Source organism: Gymnodraco acuticeps, unplaced genomic scaffold, assembly GCF_902827175.1.
Source record: "Gymnodraco acuticeps unplaced genomic scaffold, fGymAcu1.1, whole genome shotgun sequence".
NCBI classification, from domain to species: domain Eukaryota; kingdom Metazoa; phylum Chordata; class Actinopteri; order Perciformes; family Bathydraconidae; genus Gymnodraco; species Gymnodraco acuticeps.
The window spans coordinates 1,222,984-1,247,621 of record NW_022989983.1 but is presented as its reverse complement, the minus strand read 5'-3'; the positions used below and the strand labels follow the sequence as shown (position 1 = coordinate 1,247,621).

Genomic DNA, 24,638 nt, shown 5'->3' with positions numbered 1-24,638 from the left:
TGAGAGAGAACAGTAAATTGTGTTATATGCAACGCTAGGTAACAATTTAGTAAGGATATTTTTGTGAATTTTGCAAACATGTGTTTGGATGCAATACGTTTCGACGACAACCGTTGTCCATCAACTGTTTGTTGTTCCATGAATTCTTCTGTTACTTTAATTAAATATATTTATTATTGTATACATTTTTTGATGTATCGGTTATTTCTTTTTAAAACTTTTTTACACGTTGAAATTCTTAAATGTAGAATATTCAAACCCGCGCTCAGTCAGTAAAAATACAATTATCTGAAACTTACAATGCCCTCCATAAACCATTGTAAAATCTAGCTTCAGTTTGCAAATACTGGATATCTCAGAGGCAATTCTACTGAAAAATATGACACTAATATCAAGATGTGAAATTCATACCTAAACATCTGAGACACCATGGAAGGAACCTAGGGACTTTCATTTTAAATCAGAATTTCCTAACCCTAGAAATATTTATTCTTAGTGGCTCAAAAGACTTCGCAAACCCAGATGTATGTAATAAAACAACTGCAACACATCTAATTCTGTGTTGTGCTGACACAGCAACAGACTCTGGATTTCCTAGGAGAACATTGAGCTCATATCTATCAGGTTACCATCATAACTTCATGATCAGCTGTTTGAAATGTGTCAGCTTGGCAGGCTTTGTGTAATAAAGCCAGGCGTTGAAAGTCAATACTAAGGGTTTTTTCCAAATGTTTTCTCTTCATCCTCTCCCTCAGACTTGCAGCTTTTCTATGACTTAAGAAGCAGAGCAACAGTGAATAACAACTGTATATATGTAGCTCTCTTCATTCCCTTTCTTTGGAATACCGTTTATTTTCTCTTTATGTGGAAAATTCTCTGCACAGCCATGCTTACTCTTTTGGAGGAGATCTTCATTGTTGTAATGGGAGTAGGGACCTTGAAGGAGAAAATAATACATTGTGAGTACAGCGTGTTGTCTTTATAGCAGATGAGAAATGTCTATAGAGAGAAAAATGTAAAAAGAAGATCAGAAGGACTTAAGACATAGGGGCAAGGTTTTGATGTTAGAACGAAAACAGAAGAGCATTGAAAGCGAGATCACTCGTTTCTAATGTTATCAGGCCATTAAATGGTTGTCTTTTTTTCTCCCAATCAAAGGCGGGGTGCAACCACCATTAGGTCAGAATTTGCATATAAAATGTCAAGGAAGTTGTGTTTCTCGTATGATGGTTTGGGCTAAAAAAAGGGTTGTCCATATTCTCCCGGTGGGATCGCCAACGATGTGTGAATGTTAGTTTCCTTGAGCAGGTGGCACCTTGCCAGTGAATGGGTGAATGATGACTTGTTTATGTAAAGCGCTTTGAGAAGTCGTAAAAACTGGACAAAGTACTATAAATGAAGTCCATTTACCATTTACCAAGTTTACATAGCTTTATTACAAAAGTAAGTGAGTGACGTACAGTAAGCTTATGTCAGTGCAAATGACTAAACGTTGACCTTTTGGTATCACACGGGACACAAACTCTGGTCTTCTGAATAAAAGTAATGTGTTTGATTTGACCCATCCTTTCCTTCCATGCAGTGACTTTTGATATACTATGCCATCAGACTTTCTTATTTGCTCCTGTCATATGAACAAGGACCGCTAAAGGGCAGGACCATCGTCTTCTTGTCTTCCTATCGGAGCAACAAATATGAACAGATAATAATGGCGGCCTACTCGTAAGTGCAGCAGGCTGCTTCTAACCTATATCTAGAGCAGTGGTTCCCAACCTGGGGGGCGTGCCCCCCTTGGGGGGGTGCCAACGATCGCAGGGGGGGAGCCAGGCCTCAGATGATTTGAGGCCAAATATCATATTTAGACTTTTTTTTTACATATAATTGTAAGGCAATACATGATTGTCACTAAAAGCCTTGTCTCTACATTACAATAAAATATAAAAAATAATTGATTAATTAATTTGAATACAAATTCAATTTAGTAGCTATTAAAGGCATAAAAAGACAGAAATGTATAATTCTTTCTTTAATAGAAATGTTTCTTCTGCCCGTAAAGTGTCCAAACCAGGCTTTGCTGGATAAGCGCATTTTTAAAACAGTCATTGTCCATGCCGGTTTCAGTTGGATCATTTGTCAGTTGCTCCGATCAGATCGGTTTCCTCCATTTTGTAGATTATTTACGACTTTTGAATCCACATAAACACATCGGCAAAATCCGGCTTACTTTGAGCATGTGTTTTAAACAGTTTAATCCCTTTGTGAATTGTTTCCACTTGCGCCGTCCTTTCATTTCTTCATACAGCGGGAATCCAAATGAACTAATCCTGAGTCCAATAACCATCAAAGTCACTCCAATAGTGCTCCTTAATTACGCTTTAATCCTCCTTTAACAAAATACTAAACATTCATCCAGTTTGTGACAGTAGTTGTAGCATTTGAGACTTTGAAACTTGAATTACCGCTGTTGCCCCCCCCCCCCCCCCCCATGTGTGTGTGTGGGGGGGGCTGTGCAACTTCCAACAGGAGTCATTTAGGGGGGCTCTTGGGAAAAAAGGTTGGGAACCCCTGATTTACAGGAGCAGAAAACTACTGATAACGGCGATTTCTGGGGTGATATCATTCGAAGTAGGTAGTAAAATGGAGTATACCAGAAGAAGCTAGAGCAAAAGATTAGATAAAAGCTCACCTTGAAAACCTCTACCTCCTCCAGGACGAGCTCCTCAGTCTGCAGGTCGTCTCTGGGCAGGACGATGACTTTCTGAACTGTTCCCTTGTCTGTGGACCACAACACACACCTGTCAGCTACATACCTGCAACCTCACACCCCCTCCGCCTGTCAACAGCCCCTTGGATTAGCATTTTATTCTCTCAGCAGCCTCCAACATGGGATAATCCTCACATCAACAGGCTGCACTGTACTCTCCACGTGTGCTACGTGGCTCTGCTCGCTTTAAACTTTCCTCAAGGTCCGTTCCACTTAGTGTACTCGCTGCCGACACCGTGACAAGCCCCTTCTGTCATCCTCCGCTCCCTTCTTGTCTTGACCTATTCATCTGGATACCATAAGACATCCCCTTGGCCTTCTCTGGCATGTTTGTTTTCTGCAAAGAGTTTGGCATTCCTGCGAGCGGGATACCTGAGATTTAGTATGACTTGTGCATTGAGCCCCGGTGCAGGGCTGAATGGCGGGCTGTGACAGGAGCTGAAAGGACACATTCCTTCACATTGGTCCGCCATCGCACACAAACCCATTCGTTTCCTCCCTGTTAATGCCCACATGAACAAAGAAGCCGATTAAGTGGCGTCATGTGCGAGATGTGAGGGCTGCATCCTGTGTGGTGGCTGCTGCTGTCATACCCGGGGCCTTAGTAAAGGTTCAAGGCATGCAGACAGACAGATAATCTATTTTACACCAGTGGGCGAGATTAAGGTGATGGATGTCCCAACTGTACCCCCCCCCCCCCCCCCACCTCTCCCTCTTTCTCTTCTTCTTACCCCCTGCTTCTTTCCTCTCCCTCCTGCTGCTGATCCACCACTGCCCTCCAGGTACAAATCTCCTGTTGTTTACTCCATGTGAATAGAGCGAGTTACAAACCCTTTGGTTGGTTACATTTCTACTCGAGCACAAGGGGAAAGAATGCTTTTCTTTTAATGATAAATGATTGCAGGGTAGACAAGCCCTCCACTTACATGGGATTTATTACTATAGGGGGGCTTTTTCCTCCATTATTTAGCTTCTTACTGACACTGTCATTCTCCATAATGACCATGATCAAAGGGTTCAGACTGACTACAAAGAAAACAAAGCTGAGATAATTGTATAAGCAGAGATTAGACTCCGGCCTAATTACAAAACACTCACCAGTTCCTAAGAAGAGCACCTCGTAGTTTCCATCAGCAGCAGCCACCTGGTCCACAGTGATGGTGGTGAACTCATAGTCCACATTGGTCCGGACCACCAGGGGGCGCTTGTGTATCGGGTACACGGCATTGTACATGGCAGGGTGATTCCTCATGAAGTTAATCACTTCATCTGGATAGTCCTTAGTGGACTTCATGTTGGGGGTGAACGTACCTCCAGGGCACTGAAAGAGAAACGAAGAGAAGTTTGAGCTTTGGTCTAAAAGGATGAAAATATAATTGACACAATCAAGTAAAAATGCACATTTGAGAGACTTTCTTGCAGTAATATTCAAAGTTTGGTTATGCTGATGCCTCATTCTTGTTGGATGATTTTTACATATATTTAATTTAGATGAAGCAGGTACCGAAAGGAACTTACAATGAGTGCAATAAACCACAAAGATACAAGCTAAGAATAACAAGAATCCTGCAGGTATATTTACTTTAAATGAGCCAAACCATTGGTGGTGCAATTGTTTCAAATTAGCTACATATCTTAAGTTGTACAATTTATTTTTGGTTAATGAGTCAAGGGCCAAACACCACTTGTTCCACCATTGTTGAGCCTATAACATCTAAGTCTGGAAAAACAGCTTCTATTCAACTCAGATAAAAGCTGTTATGCCAGCTTGCCGTGGGATTAATTTGTGGGGTCATTGTGGACTTGAAGCTCACCGTGCCGGGTCGAGGGTAGGGGATCTTCCCGGAGTAGGCAACCCACTGGTAATTGGGACCCTCCTTGTGGGCGAAGGGTCCGTTGAAGACCATGCGGATGTCAGCCATGGAATAAACACAAACTGCTGAGCCTTTAAAGACGGAGCTGTGGAGAGAAAGTCAAGTAAGAAAAATACAAAAAGTCAGGAACATCTTCAATCAGAGCCTTATAAATAAGTTGTGTCTGTTCAATATCTGTAATAACACTCTTACCCAGAGACAGAGAAGACGCCATATATCACGGGATTTTTCGTGTCCTGTGTTGGCTGTATGTAAACATCTCCTGTAAGAAAATGGAGGGAAATCACGTCGGTGCAAACATACCCGATGAAGGAAACATCGCGCTCCACAGCACAAGCACTCGCCTTCACTAATATTTACACAGCTTTCAGGCAATCAAACCTCTTTTTTAGCCATAGGCTTTTTGGTTACACATCCAACCGGAAGCTGACCATAGAAGGCAAGCTGAAACTTCATCTAAACACATGGAAATCACTACTGCCTTTAGATAATGAGCTAAGTGGGATCTTGTGTTGAGACTTTACGCTTCTGAAATCCATAATTACATCAAAGGAGTAAAGGTCAGGGGTTCATGTGAGAGGTTTTGTGCTGCTTACAACATTTGTAAAACACTTTTTTAATGAACTAAGAAAGATTATCAAGCAACATTTAGAAAACGTATAAAATGCATCAACAGATTTTCTTTCTAACTTGCCCATCAGAGCTTTTTTTTTGGTCACACACCAATATATTAGACAAGTTAAGGCCTGGCCAATTTTCACCAAACAGGTTTCAATGTGTTTTACATAAACCCATTTCTGTTTAATAAGCTCAAATGACTAGAAACATTAGCTTAGAGTGTAAATATGTCAAGAGGTCAACAAAAAAAAGTATCTTCCGTCTAGACAGCCCTCCTGCCATTCTCATTTGCTTCCGACAGAAACAGTAGGTGTAAAACCACAGGAATTGACTTTAAAGCGAACTATGGGAAGGGGTACACATGGAAAGGGACTCAGGAAGGACGAGTTAGGTGAAGGCTTTATAACACATCAAAACTGAATATTTTACCACTTAACATCAACAAGGTAATCCAATCCAAGCATGGGACGGAAAGCAATGATTTTTAACAGCAGAGCAGTGAAATCACACAGCCTGGTTCTCTACTGTCTAGACTGGAACAACGTGATAGCTAAACCACCTCCCGAGGAGACGGAATATTAAAAGGCAATGTGACAGGGTTTTCTCCTTTTCCTGTCGTCCATAGTTCATGTCGTCAATTTCAAAAAGGTAAGAAAATATATCTTCTCTCCCAAAAGACAAGGGCAACATTTATTCCTAGGCCAATTCCCGAGATCTCTAAAACAAAAATGTTCACACACTCTTTTACAGATCTCTGGCACTAGACCCTTCCTGATTTAAGATACTGAAGAAAGGTCTACAGCAACAAATAAGCTTTACAGTACATGTGATAAGTCTCCCTCCTGTTCTGTACCTGACCTAAATACAAGTCCCATGAGGCACTGCCAACAATAGGAACAAGGGGCCTTTGGCACAAAACAAAGAATGCGTTCCCAACCTAGTTGCACAGGTAAATGACCGTGAAGTAAAGGCGTGATTGGTGAGAAAGTCAACAAGCAATAGACACTGAGGTATCGAGCTAAAAATATAACTATTTCAGCTTGTGTGAAGCGTGGAAACAGAAGGAGAAATGATCAACGCAAAGAGAAAGAGAGTATACCAATTCAGTTGTATACACTTGCAGAGCCATATGGACCAGCATGAGAAATTAGCTGTCAGGCTGCTATGCATATATAATGATACATGGAGGGTTAGGGTTAGCATTGTCTATACGTCTGAACTACTAGTCCACATAATTGCGCTCCACTGGGAACTGTCTGCAGCCTTGATCTCATTCCTAAAGCTGAGAGCTCCTACAGCTCCTCTGAAGTCACCAAATTCCCCAAAGTCACACCCATATACTGCACGCACACACACACACACACACACACACACACACACACACACACACACACACACACACACACACACACACACACACACACACACACACACACACACACACACACACACACACACACACACACACACACACACACACACACACACACACACACACACACACACACACACACACACACACACACACACACACACACACACACACACACACACACACACACACACACACACACACACACACACACACACACACACACACACACACACACACACACACACACACACACACACACACACACACACACACACACACACACACACACACACACACACACACACACACACACAGTAGAGCAGTGGCATGGTCATGGTGTAGGATGGACGCAGCGCGACGAGCTGCAATGGGTGTCACGCAACAGATGATCCTTGTCATGACATACAGCTGTTGTACTGCAGAAATTAGCAATTTTGCACGCAAGAACATGTAAGTGTGCGTATATATGTGGACAAGATACTGCTGAGGTCAAGATAGAGCTGGAAGGTATACAGGCACTAAAATCAGATCAAGCCTTCTATTCAGGAAAACGTGGAAAAATAAGCTTTGTGATTTGGAATAAAAGCTATACTGACAGGGCAGTGATGACTTAGCTCCAGGGGATCTTGTGTGCTAATAAGAGTAAGGAAACTATCAATATTGCAAAGCATATTTTTCAATATTTGTACAGCAATAAAATCTCAGCCACACTGTACATCCCATTTCCTAAACAAAAAGGTTAACTTAATCAGCCTTTGGGTTGTTTTTGTAAATCTGCTGTCCGCGCCTCTAAGTGTCTCTACATTTTCCATTTGGCACTTGCCTTTGCCTTTACTTCTCTCTATCAATTGATGACTTGTTTTAACTTGTTTATCTAAACTAAAGGATTTTCTTTATTTTTCAGTAAGAAATCATGTTAGGTCTGTGTTTTAAATCACTTTCAGTCATTCAGGTACAAGTTGTCAGGTAGAGCCGATAAGTGTTTCATATTCCAACTGTAAAAACTCCCCAGGTCGCAGGCGTGCTTTGCCATAATGCTTTTTCTGAATAAGACTTCCACACTAGGAATACAGCTGGTCAGGATATTTCAACAAACTTGTCAGTAATAACTTGTAGAGTCATTTTATTAAAACCCTTAAAGAAAGGGGGGAAAGTTGAAGACTCACTCAAGCAAGGCTAACAAATCTTTCTGAACTTTCCCTGGCTTGAAACAATCTTCAGCTGTGTAATGTAATATATCTACAGTGCCTCAGTACATCTTGTATACATGTAGACTCTCAAGTAGTTTAACCTTTTGGCAAATATGCTCACAAGCCTTCTTGCCAAGAATTCAATGAGAAGATTGATTGATACCACTCTCATATGCGTAGGCTACTGTAAATATGAAGCTTTTCACGAATACTAGAAAAAAGGTAACTGAAAAGTAATATGTTTGCCTTTCACCACCTTTAAAGTGAAGTGGTTTTGTGGAAATCTGGGAAATGTCTTCCTGGAATCCTGAAAAAAACATTGTAATCTTAACACTTTATTTAAAAAATATATGTATAACTTGATTAGTGAGCTTTAGTCATGCTGGGAGTATGATATCTTTGCTTTTAGCCAGAGCTAGCTAAACGGCACTAAGCTAACTGTCTCATGGCTGTAGCTTCATTCTTTCACACACAGTGACGTCACGAGCTACCCACAATGCAACACGCGCCATATATATATATATATATAAATACGCCATTTTCATGGAGGTGCAAATATCCTGGAAGTGCAAATATAAGCAGCTAGCTAACGTAGCAAGGCAGAGCGCACTAGGTTTTTTTTCTGAATTAACGACCGAAGAAATCGCTGCATGTCTTCGGATTACATCTCTGGACTTGAGGGGTGTGCTCTAGGTCGTTACCAGCGTAAACTAGAGCTGTGTGGGTTGTCGGATTGCCCTTACAGACTGCGTCGATTTTGGCTGCATCTAATTTCTGGAAACACCAGGTGAATACCTCACTTGTCACAATAATATTATCATGCCATTGCATATATGTGGTATTTTAGAGTTGACTAGATATTGATTAAGGCAATAGACCAGTGTTTCTCAAACTTTTTCATACCAAGGACCACTTAACCAATAAATAAACACTCGCGGACCACCTAACTCCACAAATATCAAAAAACACATCGTTTTTCTAGAACAGATTACAAATCGCCTGAAAATGGTACAAACAAGTGGCAACATGTGTGATGAAGGTGTTGTGCTGGGCTATATCATGCAATCGAAAGTGAAACTTAACCTTGCTCCATTGCGGAGATATTCCCGCGAGAGTGCGGAAAATTTAAATTGATTAATTAATTTCAAATGTGAAATGTTACCAATATACTCACGGACCACTAGGGGGCGATCACGGACCACCAGTGGTCCGCGGACCACACTTTGAGAAGCACTGCAATAGACTATGATATTCAGTACAGGAAGCTTAGCAACACCTAGATGGTGTACGGCTAAACCCTTGGCCTGCTTGCACCTCGCGTAAAACGGCGGATACCGGAAGTACGGTGTCGCCCTCGGCCCAATACCCGTATGTGTGTGTGAAAGAATATTGTGGTTACAGCATGAGAGTTGTCTAACTACTAACTAACTACTACAAGGGTTATTTTAAAAATGTCAAACTATTACTTGAAGGACTTAAATTCAGTGTACAAAGGTTAAAGACCAATTAGCCCTTGAGAAATCCTTAAATCTGTGCCGACACAAACTTAACACAAACTCTCCAGAGAGACAACTGAAGCCACTAGCATCAAACTCAAATCATATCCAACGTATTGTTCCCTCCAGGAGTCTTTGCTATTCAAACTGACATGCATTTTTCTTCTCTTTAGGCATGTCTCCCCTGTCATGCATGTCCTTGGTTGTTGTCTAATTTAAGCAGTTAGCGTTAAGCCATCACTGGTGCCAAACATTGACAACTCTCCAGCTCTGTCACAAAACCACTCTGCAGCAGCACGCCCGTGTCAACCCTGACCTGACAGGGAAAATACAGAATCCTCATTTGTAAGGCTGCAAACATGGCAAGACAAAACGTGTGTCCATTATTTTGTTGTTTAAAGAGGTATAAAACAAACGTCACTTGTAAAAACAAAGCTTTGAGCTGCACACAGATAAAAACATTGTATGTGTCAGCCAGATAAAGAGACACAAAAACGATCATCAGATTCAACAGGCATGCCACTTTTCATTCTTGAGATTAGTTCAAGAGCAACAGTTGCCTCACGCATCATATCAGCCCCTATCACTGTTTGGGTTTATTTTAAACCAGTGAGACAGAAAGGGAAAGCGCTTCCCCTGGAGATGCTAATAGTCTCACACTCTCAGACATTCCTGCCTGGCGATCTGATCTGCACGCCATCAGGACACCCTCCTACACACATCCAAAAAACACACACTTTTGTTTAAGACATCTTGAAAGAAAACGTCAACAACCGCATGTGTGTCATTCTCATTACAGTACACTATAGGGGCCAAATGATGGGAGTGGGCCAAGGACTTAGCTCTAGTGTGAATGTGTGTGTGTATACGCTCTTGGCAGGTGCTGCAGTCGAATCAGACCCTGCAGTAGATTATTCTCTACTTCATATATCAGATGTGATCATACGTGACAGGAACTTGAAAATGAATATGTCTGGAATAAATTCCGTCTTGTCATTCTGCCATTTTCTTCTTTTCGATGTGATACTGACTTTCAAAATGATTAACCGCACAGAGAGGATTTAGTTTCTCTCGAAAAACAGTGGTTAACACACGCATAAGACGGTAGTGATACTATTTTTTTTGAAAAAGTAGTGCCTCTGTGTTAAATAGAAGTCCGCTATTCCATGTCACAGTTTGACTCATTTTAATTTCAATGATATAGCCTACAGATACACTTCTTAACAATAACTTCCATAATACAATTCTCAGAAAAAATGAAATGTCTCTTATTCAGGTGGAAAAAAGGCGTGTTTATATTTCAGATAACTAAAACCATTCATCTAGTTTTAAAAATGTTTGTAAAACGACAAAGATCATCATAGTGTATTTTAAATATGTGGCTTTAAACTGCATGAAAAATAAATTCATGACAACATCGGGCAGACAAACAAAACTCTGAAGCATTCACTAAATATATTCACTAAATATATTCACTAAATATTAAATAATGTGCAAATTAACTAAATGAAACAATGAGTTGCTGGGTTAGATGTGCCGGATGTAATCTGGCAACATCGGTGGAAAGCAAATGGAAAATACATCAGATGTCTGACAGTCTCTTTGATTGACAATGATGTCTAGTCTAAACAACACCCCCCCCCCCACCCACACCAAGTGACCCACAGATCACGGCTTCAACTGAACATTGTGTAAGGAACCACAGCAAAATCTCAGTTTGCAATTTTTTTCGTGAAGGTTTTTGTACTTACGGAGCTCATCGAAGTGCGTCTCCATGCCGTCGGCGCCCGGCACGGAGCAGATGAGCCTGGCCTTCAGGAAGGTGCTCCACTTGTTCACCAGACAGCAATGGCCGCCATCATCATTCTGTATTAAGAGGGGTGGAGACACAGAACAGTTTCGATCAAACTCACATCCTCCCGTCTTTCCTTCTGAAAACAAACCCAGGTGGAGCCACCCACACACACTGTACATGATGCAAAGCCAGGAAGCTAAGAGGAAGGGGGGGTTGAGATGGTAAACACTGTCTCCTCCTATTTAGACTCTCCCATCTGTGGTGGAGCGAGGCCAGAATCTATCCCAGTAAGAAAGAGCTGACACCAGTATGTGCTCCTCCATAATCAGCATCTTTAGAGAAAGAATGTCTTTTTCCTTTTGAAGGCTGGATGTAGGCTCTTCCATAAACTCCTGATGAATCCCATTTTGGGATTTGAAATGTTTTTATAATTCCCAGTGTAATTACAGTATACTGTAGTGTATTTAAGGTGGTGTGCAGGGTGCGGAGCGAGTGGCAATAAAAGTATCCAGATGTGAGGAGAAGTGGGAATGACAGCCCACTGAGAGGCGAGCGAGTGTTTGTGTGCCGGGTCAGCACCTGACCCCTCAAATAATTAAAACGGTGAACAGCTGAAGCGACAAGCACACGTACGCCACATTTTCTCACTTATACCCGTGCTCATACACTCCCTGTACCGCTCACATATGCACGCAAATCCATACGGGGACGCATGGACACACGCTAACACCGTATAAACACTTTCTATTCACATTTGTTGTTATTTGTTTTTGTTGCTAAGCTACATTTGCATTTGTAGTGTAAACAGGCTTACAGTAAGAGGAGGAATATTGTGAATGGATAACACAACAATGCAAAAGACTTGATATCAATATCAAGGACTTTGATTGTGAAAAGTACAATTGGAAGAAGTATGAGGTATGAGGTGTCGGCCTATGGAGCTTCAGTGTTGTTAGTTTATAATCCTTTTAAATACAGGCAGAACTCAACCAAGTGGAAAAGCTCAAAAAAATGGATGTCGTTCCAGAAAAAAAACGATGTCGCTTTTACGCTGTGTAGTACTTGCATTCTGTTTTAAAAAATAATTCATGACATAACATATATTGACATGCGAAAAAACGAATGAAATGTTTTTACACTAAATGCTTCAAATGTTTTTAGGACTACCAGGGAGAAGAGGTCAGGAGGTCACCGGGTCAGAGGTCAGAGGGCGACCTCCCAGACAGAGGGATGCATTGTAGACAGGAAGGTTAAAGACACATGTGGATTCCAGCACGCCAGCGTTGACCAAACACTAGTTTGCCTGAGGAGCCCCCCGCCTGGGGAGCCCCCCGCCTGGGGAGCCCCCCGCCTGCTCTTCATATCGACGCAGGTTTTCTTTTCATTATGTTTACACCCAAAAACAAACGCTTCCCACTGTGTACAAACCAGGCAGATGCGTCCAATACGGGACTGGGTCACCGGAGTCTGGCCCATCTCGGATGACTTCTCCCGGAAGAAGAAATACAGCTTGTCGTCATTTCTCTCTGCGCTGTCAGGGATGAGCTTCACGTGGATGAAAGTAGGGTCTGTGGGGAAAGAGGTGGTGAGATCTTAAGGTCGAAGACGCCTTTCGGGAAACATCTGGCTGGAAATCTTCTATAAACTGTCAGCATTTCCTGTTTATCATTTGTTGGGGGATTCTTCACACATGCCAACACCAGAATCTTAACATTTACTCACACATTTGGGATAAAACATCTTCCTCACACACTGGATGAGTATCATTTTGAAGGTTTTAAAGAACATTTACCATTTAACCATCTGGAGTTGTACTGATCGGTCCGCATGGCAGTCTTTGTTCCCAGAGTCCGGAAAATGGCAGAGTCTGTTCCCATAAAGTCAACATAGACCCCCGCATATAGTTCACCATCTAAGAGAGAGGGAACAGCTCAGTTTAGGGACATTCCTTCACTCTGGCATACCAGCATTGACCTTGGCACAACAAAACATGGCTTTTATTTAGAACTCAACATTTCAGGAATGTTTTATTTTATGATACGGACGCTCAGCTTCAGAAAGCCAAAGATGCTCAATATGTGCAGAGGTTTCTTTACATTTCTTACAAAGGTTCCCGCCACCCGGGCGGTGGTGGCGAAGTCCATAGGGACTTGGCTTGGCAACTGGAAGGTCACCAGTTCAAGTCCCGGAAAGACCAAGTGCTACCGAGGTGTCCCTGAGCAAGGCACCGTTCCCTACACTGCTCCCCGGGCGCCGTACATAATGGCAGCCCACTGCTCCTAACACTAGGATGGGTCAAATGCAGAGAAACCATTTCGTTACATGGTACCTGTACTGTGTAATGACAATAAGTTGAATCTATCTATCTATCTATCAGACAATTGTATATTTTAAGGAAAGTTTCTGTATGAGGACAGTGTCATTTATTACCGATGACAGGGGAAATTAAAACAACTTGCCTAACCACAGTCCATTTGCTTTCCCTATTAGGCTTTATTTGTAGCATGGCACACAATGCAGTTGAATATGTATCTTGATATATATACAGTATATTCTATTACAATGTAAGGTAATGCTCACAGTGCACTGCCAACCAGACAATCTTATTACATTACATTTAGCTGACGCTTTTATCCAAAGCGACTTACAATTACCAATTACAGGGACATTCTCCCTGGAGTAACTAAGGGCTAAGTGCCTTACTCACAACCTTCCGATCTTCAGCCCACCTCACGATCCATTAGACCACCACTACCATACTAATATCTTATTATTATTATGTATTTACAGTGGCGAGCCGTCAGGGCCCTGACGGCTAAAAATAATATTTGAAAACATTAAAGAAAATGTTTTTGTTTTAAATATATATATTTTAAATATTTGTTTAGTTATATTTTTCATTAGTCTACCCTACTTTTATCATTTTCAAATCATAAATCTAATCGATAGATTTATGATTAGCATAAGTTTGTTCGTGATGGCTCATGTTAGTGATAGTGACATGACATCGTTGCGAAATTATTAACCGAGTAATTTTCAAGATTGAGTTACAATGATAAATACGAGAGGTATAAAAGTCACGGCTCGCCACTGTGTATTTATAACAAGAGGTATATCAAATCTAAATGTGGACATATTGTCTGTAATATAGAACAATGCTAAAATATGTCAGTCAAGCTGGACAGTGTTAGCATTTAAGTACGACCAAAGTTTAGTCATTAACCTTACACCGCAGGTGAAGTATATTTTATCGTCAAGTTGTAAATTGTAGTATTATTAGTATAGTATTATTAAATATGGACCAGTACGTTTCCAATTGTTAAATACTTGGGCTAAAACCAATACTATTGGTAACTCCGGACAATAAGATTTAAGCATCAAGGCACTTCCTGTGACACTTCTAAATCCCTCCCAATTTTGAGACCACTATGCCATTTTCTTGAACGATAATAGTACATTCCTTCCAGGAAAAACTCATCACACATCAATTAAAGCGTTACCAAAAACAGTGCTCGAACTTCCTGAAAACAGCCTTCGCACGCACTCCATAAAGACATAAACTATGAGCACATCCATGTGTGCAGACTGACAAATGTATACAACAGCCTTGTTAAGGCACAGAAAGGCAAGGTGTCGGTCCTCCAGCTGCTGGGGCCCCGCTGGAGAGCAGGTGGGACTGTCAGAGATTGAGTAAGCTGACAGCAGGAGGTACATCAGAGGAAAACACAAAACACTGTCCTACCACCATTATATTCAATGTCATGGTGTTCATCAGCGCTATATGGAGATTGATGACGCATCATTAAAACGTCCACGGATGATGGGGTGTCTAATGTGGTGAGCAAGTCCAACGGTAAATCTATTGTTGTGGATCTCGGTCCTTATCAACACCGTGTCCCTTGTAGGATGCTAAATGGAAGAAGTGGGGGATGAATCCATCTTGGATGACAGTGCTGGTTCCATACCGGTCAGCTGGCACTGCGCTAATGTGGGAACGCAGTGGCAGTGATTTACACCCGCTGTCTCGCCCCACAGAGAGAAGATTGCCTTTCACTGGTGGCAACTGTGTGGTCTGTCTCACTAAGTGACCTTGGGTGAAGAGACAGAGGACACTGCCCTTAAGAATGCTACACTAGATGAAAGGCTAAACTAATCATGGTTACGTGTAGATTCACCAGGACATAATGGATGGATAGTAAATAAACATTGGGACACACTTTCTCGCTGAAGTAGATCTAATTTATTTTCAATATTTTACCCCAAAGGAGCCCTCCAAAATAGATAACAATTAAAAAAAATACAAAAGTTAAAAACTATTCCCTCATTTCAAAATGTTTTGTACATTGTTTTCCCTCTCAATCTGAGTCTGTATCCATACTTTTGAAATGTAATAGGTAGCAGTTTACTAGTTACCCTGTAGTAATTGAGTACAGTCAAACTTGTATTTAAAGTTCTTTAATATAACTTGAATAACCAATAGAATTGACTTCTGCATATAAGCTCTTTAATGAAAATATTTAACTTGAAAATAATATCTATGTAATTACTAACATAAGATCTAGTAGCTGTAATTCAATAACATATTTCTTCCCAGTTACTGTAACTGATTATAATTTCATTCATTTTGTAATTAAATTACGCAACGCCCCTACAGAGTTCCTTGGTAACCTGTCTGTAAATATAATGGTATGTAAGCAGAGGATTGTTTAACTATTAAAACATGTGCAAATACTTCAGGCCCTGTGGGAAGTAAGACTGTGAGCCTTGGTACACACGTGAATAGAGATCATCTTACTCTTCAAATGGTAATGAAAGCACAGCAATGCTTTCCCAACATGCTTTAAGTATTTTTATTGGAAGGCATGATTCCCCAGTGAGGGGTTCCCATTAAGAGACACATAATGTCCACCTCCACCTTAACAAGGACATATTCCTGATGATTTGGCTGATTTGTAAATGAAGCTAACTGTGGGAAATAGGCAAAGAATGTAAATGACACTGAGCGTGACCTTTTTGACTTCTTCTTCTTCAATGGCAGACGGAAAATAACTTTAAAATATGCATTATGAGGCATATAAAGAAAAATATAAACAATCCATGAAACTGTTGTTGCTAGGCCTGACCATGGTTACGCCCTCATGTGACCAAACCCATGGCGATACTCACTGATCAAAGCTGACACGCTGTTGACATTCGGGTCGTAGGAGCACTTTCCCTTCCCAGATTCCACTTTGCCCGGCTCCAAATGGAAGATTTCTTCCTGAAATGGGAAAAAGAAATCACATGGATACAGCAATAAATTCAGCACTCTTCATCTTGTCACTATGATTCCCTTGTGTGGGGAAAGCGAGGCAGCCAATGTGCTCCGTCTGACTCCTGTGGGACCTCTACGGCCTGATGGGGATGAAGTATTAGAATAATGAGCGTGCGTTCTTACGGAAAAATACATGCAGGGAAGCAAGGAATTTATGATCCATGTCTATGCCACTTTACTGCGGGAAAACAATACGGGCTTCTTCTCTCGGCATTATAAGCTACATGCCAGACATCTCTCAGCTTCTCGGTGCCTATGGCTGCTGACACCTGTAATCCAGCACAGTGAAAACAAGCCGGGGATGGAGGCTGGATGACTGATGCTCACTGCTCGTGGCATCACTGCACGCAAGCACTGCGAGTTGATTGGCAGGAATTTGCGTATGAGGGCTTGGGAAATGAATTAGTGGCGTGCGATGACATGTCCTGTAGCTCCGCCTCAGAAACCAAAGCATGTCCAAAACCAAATATTTCACTCCCAACGGGTACAGCGATGGAGACATTTCTGTCATTGTCCATCAGCGCTAAATCAGGGGAGCGAATAAAGCACTGTGCCAAACTCACTTCATTGGATCATACACGCAGCCTTGTGTAATTCCCTACTCATCTTTGATTAAAATCAGCACTCGTGCAAGTAAGGAGGTGCTGGAGGCCGACTCCCAGCCATGCCAGATGTTGACGCGTAAGAAAAAAGGTCACAAACATTTATGTGTACCAGAGGGGAACTGTGCCCTGAACGTGCTTTTACAACCTTGCCGTAAAATATGACCCTTACCAAAAGTTGCAACATGTTTGAAATAAAGAAACTTGCAACATTTTCAAAGAGTCCCCCTGCACCTCGAGCCTTTATGTCCTGCATGAGTCCCTCTCAGTGTTTCAAAGTGCTTGGAGAGCTCAAACAGCGGAGGCATGTTCAAGTATGCAGCTCTTGTATTTCCTTTGCTGCACAGCTAGTTGGCTACAGATGGCTGCTGTTTGCTCTGGGCTAACAGAGCCTGCTGTGGGAGTAGGTCAGATGCTGAGGAGTGGGAGAGACTGCACCACATTCCTGCAGAAGGTGGAGGAGGGCCCGATGCGGGGAGGGGCTGATGGGCGGGACATCCTGCGTTGTCTCAGATAAGCGGGAGGAATCATTTGATCTGTATTTAATGGGCTCTGCTAAATGCAACAAAAAAGAGTATGCCATGCACTGAACAGCAGTGAAAGCCTGTTTAATTAAATGTGAGTCTTGCAAAAGTCAACTGATTTCTTTCAGCAGCCAGTTCCACTTGATAACCCAGTTCTCATGCAAAAATGTGACATTTAGCACAGACGCAAAGCACGAATGGACAATGGCGAACACAAAAGGGGTGTTTAGACAATGAGGCTCACACAAAGAGAACATGAGTGAAACAAAAATGACATTAAATGCAATTCCACATCACACAAAACTCAACGGTTGTGCACGGACTGGAAGGGATGCATGCTAAATGTTACGGAGATAAACAAGTGATGGCCGTGTTAGGGATGGTGATGACAAAATGTGATCAGACACAAAAAAAGGAAGGGGGGAGCATGCTGCTGGCGACCGCGAGCCCGGGCAGAACGCAGGGCTGCGGTGCAGACAGGGCCCACATCGCACCTTAAGTCCAAGCGTGTCGTGCACCGCGCTGGGTTCAGCTGCGCGGCTAGCCCTTCCTCTGGCCTGGGCCATCTGCAGATACATGGAGGTCTAAAACAGGAGACAGCAACAGAGTCTGGATGTTACGCCACTGAGGAGGAGGGATCAGGGACCTTTCGGAGCTTCATCTCTTGAAACTGTCCTGGTTTTTAGAAAGGATCAGAAACTCACCAAACCAATGCTACTGAGACTAGAAAATGGAACCAGGGATTTTGCAGGTTAAGAATTTAAGAATTAGATGTAATACTGGTTTCTTTTGTATGGTTATATTCAACAAAAATGTGTTAGAACAAAAATGTGTAGAATTTCTTTGAGTCAGACCAGAACGCTGTCAAAAGGTCGGATAGAGTTCTAACTAAAGCACTTGCTCATCTTGGCCACTGTGGTACTGTAGTGCGGACTGCAGCCGAACAATAATGAAGGTTTGCTGGAGTCTGTTAGCAAGTTGTACAGTACTTGTGGCTTAATCGTTTTGACACTTTTCACCTGGGTTTCAAACGCTTAATCCATTACTAATTTGACATTCTTTATAAAAAACGAGGCAGCCCCAGGCTTCATACAGCTGCCAGCTGGCTTCAATAACATATTCTCCATCCACTTCAGGTTAAATTGTACATTTCCCCATCGCAGCAAAGTGTAGAAGAATTACATCTGAGTCTTAATCTTGTTAAATTAAAGATTGAAATCCAAAGGAGCTGGAAGGGTAGAATAATAGTGAGTAGAACTGATCAGGTAGGAAGCTTTTTTTGTTTCAGTTGAGCTCCCATTCTGAAGAAAACATAAATAAATCAGATTGAGCATTTGCTGTAAAGTAAAGCATTATTTTCAAAATGTTCCAAAACATTCAACCTTTTAAGGCCTACATTTAAGACAATTGAATTTAAGAATGTTAACGACCCGTGAAAACCTTTAGGAATGCAAGTGAATTAGGAACATATACATATACTATGTGTGTGAAGGATTGTGCAGCAAATGTGTGTAGCTTTATTTGACCAGATGGTTCCCTATCCTGTGGTTGAGTCAATAAAGGCGCTCACAGTATGCTTCATACATTCCCCTAAAAGCTGCTGCTAAAGCAAAACATTTGGCTATTACCGTTTACAAAAACTACAGGGCCCCTACTTAAAGCTGGCAAGCCTAAGAATATACCCTGCAGTGGTGAAATCAAATGACAAAAATCTGTCTGAAAGTTGAATTATTAATGATAGAAAGGTCTGCGGCAGGATATATGTATATATACTGTAGACTATTCTGCACTATTCTATTCTATTTCATTTTATTTACTTGCACTATTTTATCCGTTTTATTGTGTTGCACTGTTGGAGGTGCCTGTGACCTAAGATGTTCATTGTACTACACTGTAGCTTTGCACACATGACAATAAAAGCCTTGAATCTTGAATATGTGTGTATCAATTAATTTCCAATCAGTCCCCAGCCCAGCTGAGAAAGATGGTCATGGAGGTTTTTTTTGGGGGGGGGGACTCGGACCTGTCTGCTCAGTGTGACGAGGAGAAAACAGTCCTCTCATTAATGGACTAGAACTGGAACATTCCACTGGCACCCCATAATGGGAGCTCCCACTTCCAATTACCCAACGTCTCACACGCTGGAGGCTGGCGGGTGGCCTGGATGCATGAAGGGGTGAATGGATAGGTGAGGGAATGGATGGAAGCCCTTCATTAGCAAAGGGTAATGTAGGAACCATATGCAACAAGGGACTCATGCAAGGCACGCTTGCCATTGCAGCAGCACTGTATATCTCCAGGGAGAGTCCAATGGGGAAATTTATATTTTATTTATCCGGTTTTTAAAACTCCCCCGGCCGTCATTAAGGGAACAAGTGTGATATTTAAGGAAGAGTGAGGTGTTAAAGGGGAGTAACGCAAAGGTAGGGACTCCTGGCTCGGTTTAGGAAATTCAAGAGGTCCCATTAAAAGGCTGAGACTAAACAGAGCAGCTTTAACAGCTCGCTGGGGAGGACAGCTGTGTGCCGGTGAAGCTGTGCTGCTTGGCCAGACGCGGAGACATGGTACCTCGAGCAGGCTTAATGATGGAGGGAAATCGTAAAGGGAACCCAGCGTAAGGTGGATGGAGAACCCTGGTAAGAGAAAAAAAAAAGGGGAGAGGCCAAGCTATGCCATTCATGACGCAGATGGAGAAAGCTGTTTATGTTTGCTGAGTTGATGTAAAAGGAGTTCATCTCCTTTGCTTGAACACTCCTCTTTCATCCTAACCTGGGGTTTGCGTCCCCTGTTGACGAAGGTACAGACTGGATTGTAAGCTCCCGTCCCACAGATGTACAGATGAGTCCGGTTCCATGGCTCGACCAGACGGATGAAGTTTGCACACTCCTCCTGGAGACACAAAGACCAATTAGTGGGCAATAAACTTCGAAAATAAAAATACATTTATAGCCGTGGTTTACTGGTACACCTCCTGCAGATTTACCGTAAATCTAAGTGGATAGAAATAAACCTGTTATACTGTGCTTCACTATATATCTGAACAATATATCAAACTATCTGCCAATAGTGTTGTGCTGCCCACCCTGGCCTGGCAGAGAGGAGGATGGTGAGATTGACTTTGCGCCAAATCCATTTCTGTCTCTTTGGCGAGGCAGAAGGGAACCAGCACTTTTACTCCGAACCCAACAGGTGATTTTAATAAGGTTCCTCGCTTGTGCAAATTTGTACAATGGAGGGAGCTCGTATTTTCTCATTCTCAGCCTATCAAGTTGATGGAAATCACCTCAGCAGAACGACCCCGCTGAGCTTAAGGGTGCTGTCAACAACAGGCATACTTACAATGGCATCCTTCCCGCTCACAAGGCACTCCATCTTTCTTCGCTCGGACACCGGCCAGTGGAGCTGTGACGCAGGAACAGAGGACATTTCATAGTTACAATCCAACCCGTTATACATCACTGGCATTTATGAGAAATTTCGGCTGAAACTGCAAAAAGGATATCCACCCAGGCTAATATTAGTCCTGTTGGGATTGTCATAACCCAATTACAGTGTTTTAATGAACCGGCACCAGAAGAAATACCAGTCCAAGAACAACTAGATGTGAGCAACATGTGTGATGCTGGGGCAATAGAGGAGAGGATTGTTCCCTTAGGGGCAGCTGTTGTAGCGCTGAGGTAAAGGGGCCAGAGTTTAGGGAAAGTGCATGATGGGAATGCGCTTACGATATGTGGTTCCTTGTTGATGTCATGGAGGTCCAGAGAGAGGATGTGGTCCTTGCTGCCCACGTACATGCGGTCATGGTCCTCATCCATACGCAGGATCCGGTAGTCGCTGGTGTTGAGGATGAATGCGAAGTGATGAGCGGTACCGGTGGATCTCAGCTCTGCACGGAGACAGAAATACACCATTTAATGACAGCTGTGGCGCACATGCACATTTTCAGACACACATGCATGCACAACTGACACATTCCTTGTGCCACTCCTGCATACCCGTGTGGAGTTTACTGATGTTTTTTTCCACCAACACGGCTGTAACTTGACACTGCGCATTAGAGACAAGTGCTACTGAGCGTCTGTCACACTGTGTTGATGGCTTAATACCTCCTGAGTGGATCAGAGGATCTAGAAAAGTCATCAATGGCTGCCGTTGAGTGCGAGACCGAAGTTAGAAAAGACAGACACAGTAGTTTGACGGATAGATGTGTTTACTACAGATGATACCGTGTGGAAGAAGTTAAGGTGTCTGAAAAGTGGTTGCCAACACTGAAAATATTCTACTTTTACTCACCATATAATTTAAGGAAAAAAACAAGTAGAAACACATTATATTGCAATGATTTTGACTAACACTGCAATTGCGATTTTCATTCACAAAATCAATGAAAATGAGGATCAGTCCTAAACAAGGATTTTATTTAGTAGGTCTTTCAAATACGAAATCATCTGCAGCACCACAATATTTAATATAGAATCATATTTTCACATATTTTGCCTTTACCAGATATTGTACTTACTGCTATTTGGATATTGCACTAGTCAATATTGCGATTTAGATATAGTTCCCATTAATTGTGCAGACCTTCATTGTACAAAATATCAGTAGAAGCTATTTTCATGTTCTTTATGGACTCTTACGAAGTGAATCCACCAAGTCACTTATTCGTAAATGTTTTCTCCATTTCAAACCTTGTTTTTTTTTTTAAACCTTTGTTCTGATTCCCACCAAAGATCTATTGATCCATTGTATGTTAACTATTGAAATATTACATTTTGGGTCCATCAAGTCACACCAACATTGGCTTGTCCATCATTTCGAAGTCATGTCTACTTCCAGAAATGACTTGTGAATTGTTTTGAATCATACCTATGATAAAGCTGAATTCCCACTCTGATGGGCTGGGGTGCAAATTGTCCAGTTTGCTGTCTCTTGTTGTGTTTTTTATCTGTAAAAAGTGATAGCCAATGATGGCAGCCAAAGGCCAAGAACTGTACCATTACCTCAAAATGGTTGCCAATGGGGAAAACATTTCTAGAAATAGGTCCTACTGCTTCATCCCTGGCTTGAAGGTACTCTCTAAAGGTCAGAGGAGTGTGCACCATGGTAAGACAATGCAGTAGACTAGTCCACTCATGTTGAGAGTAACCCAATCTTCCTTTAGCTCCATGTTTGAGTGTTTGTTTAATGTGTTCTTCTTGGTTCAGCAGCCACGTACATACGGGGCAAAGAGGCCACAGCTAAGACAGCGAAGGCCCCATGCCGCACCATAGACAAACACACTCCTCAGGCAATGGAGGGTGGCCCTGACGTATTGTTGGACAAACAGAGGTTTCTCTCAAACAGCTGGAAAGTCCCGTTTCACTGTTTGGCTTTATTCTACAACCAACAGACCACAGAAAGCAGAAACAGGGAACCACACTTTGAGGTTAACCCGAGTTCTTCGCTGTTGATTTAGCAGCCGAAAAATGTGGTGAAGGGAAACCAAAGGATAAACTGTCAAATGCCAGTTAGCTTTGTTTCAATATTTACAAATGATATATCAGAGCAGAGGTGTGCCAGTGTATAATAAAAGCAAGGCTGTGTGAAATGAAGTCGACGTGGGGAGTCGGGCCTAACTAAGCAGCGGCCAAGACTTATACAAATAAGTAATTTCAAGATTTGAAAATGTTTAGGGCGGCTTTTTGCAAGCTCTGTATGCGCAGTCATGTTCAACGTGTTTGAAGTAACTGGGAAATATTCTTGTGCGGTTGTTAGGTGGCTCAGCGGAAGAGGTCTGGACACCAAAGCATGCAAAGCCATCAACATGTCCACCATTGGGCCTTAAAATAAACACCATCTAGAGACCTTTTTTAAACAGACTCCCTATGGAATCTGATATTACCAGTCTTTCCTGCCAGATCTAAATTTAACGCAGGGGTTACGTCAATAAGCAATGATTAATAGCATTAGATTTGCTATATTTGTACAGTTTGATTTAATAACTGCCCACCAAAGGAATGTTTACAGGGCAGCAGAGTGATTGACAGCTGTCAGAGCCTACGGCGGAGGAGATGCAACATGTGGCCGGTCCCTGTGATTATTTGTTTTGGAGACACGTTGAATGATGAGTCCCCATGCACTCTTGCTATGTTTATATGTGCGTGCGGCTAGAGTGAAACACACCGGATAAGAACGCATTGTACACACACACATTCCGAAAGGGCTAGTCGAAGCCCTTCCTGTAGCAGGTTGTCAGCAACTTCTCAGTGTGTGTTTGTTGTCAGAGAGAAGCTGGATGGGACCATCTGTCAGCTGAAGAGGGAATGTGAACAGTGCATGGCAACAAGACACCCTATAGAGAGCCGCACATTACCAAACAAACACATTGTAATCTAATCTCATAATCACACAATAACGTGCGGGGAGTCTCAGTGTACCCCACAGCATGTTCAAATACTGCCAAAATATTCAACACTGTGATGAAATAACTTTCCTCATACCTTATCCTCCAAATCTAATTGTAATATAGACTACATCATGGGGAGCGTTGCCTATTTGATGATGGTGTTGTAAAAATAAAACCCTTGTTTTTATTATGAAAGAAATATGCAAGGGAATGCTATTGTGAAAGAACAATTCAAACATTGAGAAAAGTCTGCATGTATTAACAACTATGTGAAGGCTTCTACTTACAAAGTGCCACACAACTCCTTCAGTACATTCCAAGTGTTTTTTTATCCGGTCGTATGCTCACTATTCATACTCACGTGCACGTCCGCATACACACATTGGTTTTAACTGTGCAGATGTGCAAAGTGTGTGTGTGTTTTAAATTGTAACATTATAGTGAAAATGTGTCTTGTAGTGAGCATACATTTGGATGTAATTAATATAATTGTGTGAGAGTTTAAAACTGATTTTTAGCACAGTTTTGTTGTTGTTAGAAACGGCACCCATTTGCTTTAATTGATCAAATATTTGTCTTTCTCTATAAATAAATAATTCATGTTTACACAGGATGAGTCAATGATATACAAAGGATCTTTTTTTGGTTGAAGTAGTCCTTTATGTAAGACTTTTTAAAGCTCAACAGGAGTAAAGCTG

At 41.9% G+C, this 24,638-nt stretch overlaps 1 protein-coding gene across 1 annotated transcript in view; it reads right to left on the bottom strand.

Moving 5' to 3' along the window:
• sema3fb (sema domain, immunoglobulin domain (Ig), short basic domain, secreted, (semaphorin) 3Fb) overlaps positions 1-24,638 on the bottom strand; it is a 66,812-nt gene that overhangs the window by 6,857 nt on the left and 35,317 nt on the right. Inside the window, 13 exon segments of the mRNA XM_034212231.1 lie at positions 895-936; positions 2,687-2,775; positions 3,863-4,085; positions 4,579-4,723; positions 4,831-4,900; positions 11,069-11,183; positions 12,541-12,680; positions 12,905-13,024; positions 16,279-16,372; positions 18,047-18,136; positions 20,322-20,441; positions 20,892-20,954; positions 21,278-21,438. Coding sequence (XP_034068122.1) covers positions 895-936; positions 2,687-2,775; positions 3,863-4,085; positions 4,579-4,723; positions 4,831-4,900; positions 11,069-11,183; positions 12,541-12,680; positions 12,905-13,024; positions 16,279-16,372; positions 18,047-18,136; positions 20,322-20,441; positions 20,892-20,954; positions 21,278-21,438 — 1,472 coding nt within the window.